The sequence below is a fragment of the Littorina saxatilis genome, linkage group LG5, assembly GCF_037325665.1.
Source record: "Littorina saxatilis isolate snail1 linkage group LG5, US_GU_Lsax_2.0, whole genome shotgun sequence".
Taxonomy (NCBI): Eukaryota; Metazoa; Mollusca; class Gastropoda; order Littorinimorpha; family Littorinidae; genus Littorina; species Littorina saxatilis.
Window position 1 is genome coordinate 44,622,298 of NC_090249.1, and position 3,596 is coordinate 44,625,893.

The 3,596-nt window shown below is 42.7% G+C and overlaps 1 protein-coding gene across 1 annotated transcript in view; it reads right to left on the minus strand.

The window, feature by feature from the left end:
- LOC138967237 (organic solute transporter subunit alpha-like) overlaps positions 1-3,323 on the minus strand; it is a 14,911-nt gene extending 11,588 nt beyond the window's left edge. Inside the window, exon 1 of the mRNA XM_070339761.1 lies at positions 2,788-3,323. Coding sequence (XP_070195862.1) covers positions 2,788-2,839 — 52 coding nt within the window. The 5' untranslated portion in view covers positions 2,840-3,323. The remainder of the gene's footprint in view (positions 1-2,787) is intronic.
- Positions 3,324-3,596: the final 273 nt, after the last annotated feature.

Genomic DNA, 3,596 nt, shown 5'->3' on the forward strand with positions numbered 1-3,596 from the left:
GACCTAGCGGAATCGATTTCCTGGGTCACGTTGGCATAGCAACCGAAGGAGAAGGCACAAATCCGCGCGGTTTGGTCACAGGAATCGAAAAACCACCGAAAACCCTACCAGTATTATATAGTAGATACTTCCCAAACGGTGCCATGATGACAGTGCAACTCCTCGCTACAACAGAAACAGAGATGAGGGCCCCAAAGAGGGGGTATCATCACGATCACAGCAAGGGAAATTTTAGCTTTCACGATCACAGTTACCTTGATTTTTGTTTTCACGATCACGAACACCAGTGGCAAATCACGGTCACGGTAAAAGTTGCAGGTACAGAAAGCACGTGTCAAAGTAAACACAACCACACAGTAATTCGCTCCTCTGGATCTATTGTTTATTCAACACAAAGTGACAACTGTTGCACTTTTTTATTATTTTTTTTGAATTCTCTTTCATACACACATAGAAATACATATCGATTCATGATTTGTAATCAGTAACAAGAATGTTGTTTTCATTGTTTTTCAGTCTCTCGCTCTCTCTCTCTCTCATACAGACACTGACTCACAGGAATATACACTCCAGGGGCGGAGCAGTTAAGCCAGAGGGGGGGGGGGGGGTTACAACCTGGGGTCCAGGGGTAGACCCCTTGTGGGGTACATGGGCCCCGTTTGGGGGTCTGGGGGGCTGAGCCCCCCAGAAGCTGAAGAGTTTTAGCTATTTTATGAACAATTTATGGCTTATCCTTGATTTTAAACATGATCAACTGGTGTCAGCAGCCACTCATTATTTCTTTTAAAGTTAGTATTAATTTTTTTAATTGTTCCGGAACCCCTGTAACCCCCCCCCCCCTAATCCGCCCCTGCACTCATACACATTCAACTCCCACACCCTCACTCACACACATGAATATATACTTGCACAATTTCACATTCCCAGAGCTAAATCGTTTTTACATTTAGTCAAGTTATGACTAAATGTTTTAACATAGAGGGGAGAATCGAGACGAGGGTCGTGGTGTATGTGTGTGTGTGTGTATGTGTGTGTGTGTGTGTGTGTGCATGCGTGCGTGTAGAGCGATTCAGACCAAACTACTGGACCGATCTTTATGAAATTTGACATGAGAGTTCCTTGATGACGTCATATCCGGCTTTTCGTGAAAGTTGAGGCAGCACTGTCACGCCCTCATTTTTTAACCAAATTGGTTGAAATTTTGGTCAAGTAATGTTCGACAAAGCCCGGACTTCGGTATTGCATTTCAGCTTGGTGGCTTAAAAACTAATGAGTGAGTTTGGTCATTAAAAATCGGAAACTTGTAATTAAAATTATTTTTTTATTAAACGATCCAAAAACAATTTCATCTTATTCCTCGTCATGTGCTGATTCCAAAAACATATACATATGTTATATTTGGATTAAAAACAAGCTCTGAAAATTAAAAATATAAAAATTATGATCAAAATTAAATTTCCGAAATCGGTTTAAAAACTATTTCATCTTATTCCTTGTCGGTTCCTGATTCAAAAAACATATAGATATGATATGTTTGGATTAAAAACACGCTCAGAAAGTTAAAACGAAGAGAGGTACAGTAACTTGAAGCGTGCTATGAAGCACAGCGCAACCGCTGCCGCGCCAAACAGGCTCGTCACTTTCACTGCCTTTTGCACTAGCGGCGGACCACAGCTTGACTAAATGTAGTAATTTCGCCTTACGCGACTTTTTTTTTTTGGGGGGGGGGGGGGGGTTATTTAAAAAAAAATTTGTGTGTGTGTGTGTGTGTGGGAGGGGGGTAATTTCAAAAGGCGCAGGGCTTCCCCAAACTGTGCGTCCCTGCGTCCTATACGCACTAGAAGCCGAAACCACGAACTAGAAATTGGTGGAGAGGGACCCACGACGCACTAAAACTGCACTAAAAGAGCGAGTCCCGGTAGGCATTATATATCCGTGATCATGCGTATCATCTGTACTGTTTTCAGAAAATATTCTGCCAGATCTGTAATGACCCAAATTTATCGTGACCATAATGTAATTGTGAAAGGCTCTGAGAGTTTCAAAAAGTCCGCAATAATTTTGCAGTGGAATATATTTCATTACTTTTAATTGCAGTGGAACTTGAGATGGTCCGAAGACCAGGGGGTTCCGATTCTTGCTTTGGGGGGGGGGGGGGGTAAAAAAAGAGCTAACAAATAACGTCCGAATTACGACAAACAGATTTGGTGCTCTTATGTATTCATAACATTATATTATGGAACACGAATTAATTGAGCGAATGCTAATATATATCGCTTTGAATAATGCAAAGAAACAATGGCGACCGCATAGTATGTCCTACAAATATATTGACTTTTTGTGTCCGACTTGTGCAAACCCAGTGTGAAGTTAATAAGGAATATTTTAGTCCTTGGTCGTTAACTGATTAAGCTTATTATTATATATGAAAAAGAGCATTGTAACGGACTGTAATGGCCAAAATGAAACAAAGTTCACAAGGTTTGTCCTGTCAGGTTTTAAAAGGTATCACAAGAAAGTATGACATCGACACTTGCAAAATTCTCAACCGTGGTAAGCCATGAATGGCAAAATTGTGGCACCAGCAACTTTGGAGGGTCACCACAACTATCACAGGACTACCCCGAGGCGTTTCGGACACTCATATTGGTCTGTACTGTGGACACTACTTCTGCACGGAAAGGCATGCTTTCATTCAAATGTGCTGCATGACAATCCTTACAACCCCTAGCTAACATAATTTTCGTTCTCCGTAAGACATTAAGCATATGACAGGCATCACCTTACCTTGGAAGTGAACTTCCGAAGACGGTGAAATGTTGCTGCAGTTTTCAGCCATGGTCACACGCGCTTCCTGGACCAACGGGACTCTCAGTTGCACATAACACAAGCGATAATAATAATTAAAATAATAAAACTCCAACGAGATGATTGCCTCAGCAGTATGTATTTACATGCAGAGAGCAGAACAAACCACATGTGTGTTGCAACGTGAGCTTTGACGCATTAGTGTGGCACTGTGCAATAAAGCAGTTTAACTAAGGCCAAATCATCGCCTCGTGAAAAGTTCGCCTCGCCGTCTCAGATCATTCTGGCCAGGCTTTTACATGAGATAAGATCATCCCTCCGTAGTTATAACACCAAGGATAGGATGGATGGTGGCGAGAGAGGTGAAGGGGGAATGTTTACAGTGCCGTTTGCGGTACCCACCAATGCTAAATAGCTCATCGCGGCTGCCGACGTACGCGCCTCAGTTCTATACATATCTATACATATCAATGCACCTTCATTCAAGCACAGAGGGTAAGAGCATCTGATTCATTCAATGACACTGCAACGCGCTGTTCTGGACATCTGAGACGAGTTTCTTGGGGCGGTACGCACCGAAATAATCTCAGTGCGCTTTACAAAACTCCGTTTCTTGGGGCCGTGCAGAAAAGTGCGCGCGAACTGTATGCGATATGCTAATTCAATATTGTTGCCCCCAGTTCAAGTGACTATTTGGGAAATTAGATGTTAATACGCTGAGAAGCGAACCGCGTGCAGTTTTTGAATGTGCTCGCGTGTCGCGAGCTCGGTTTTCCAAGATGACGGCG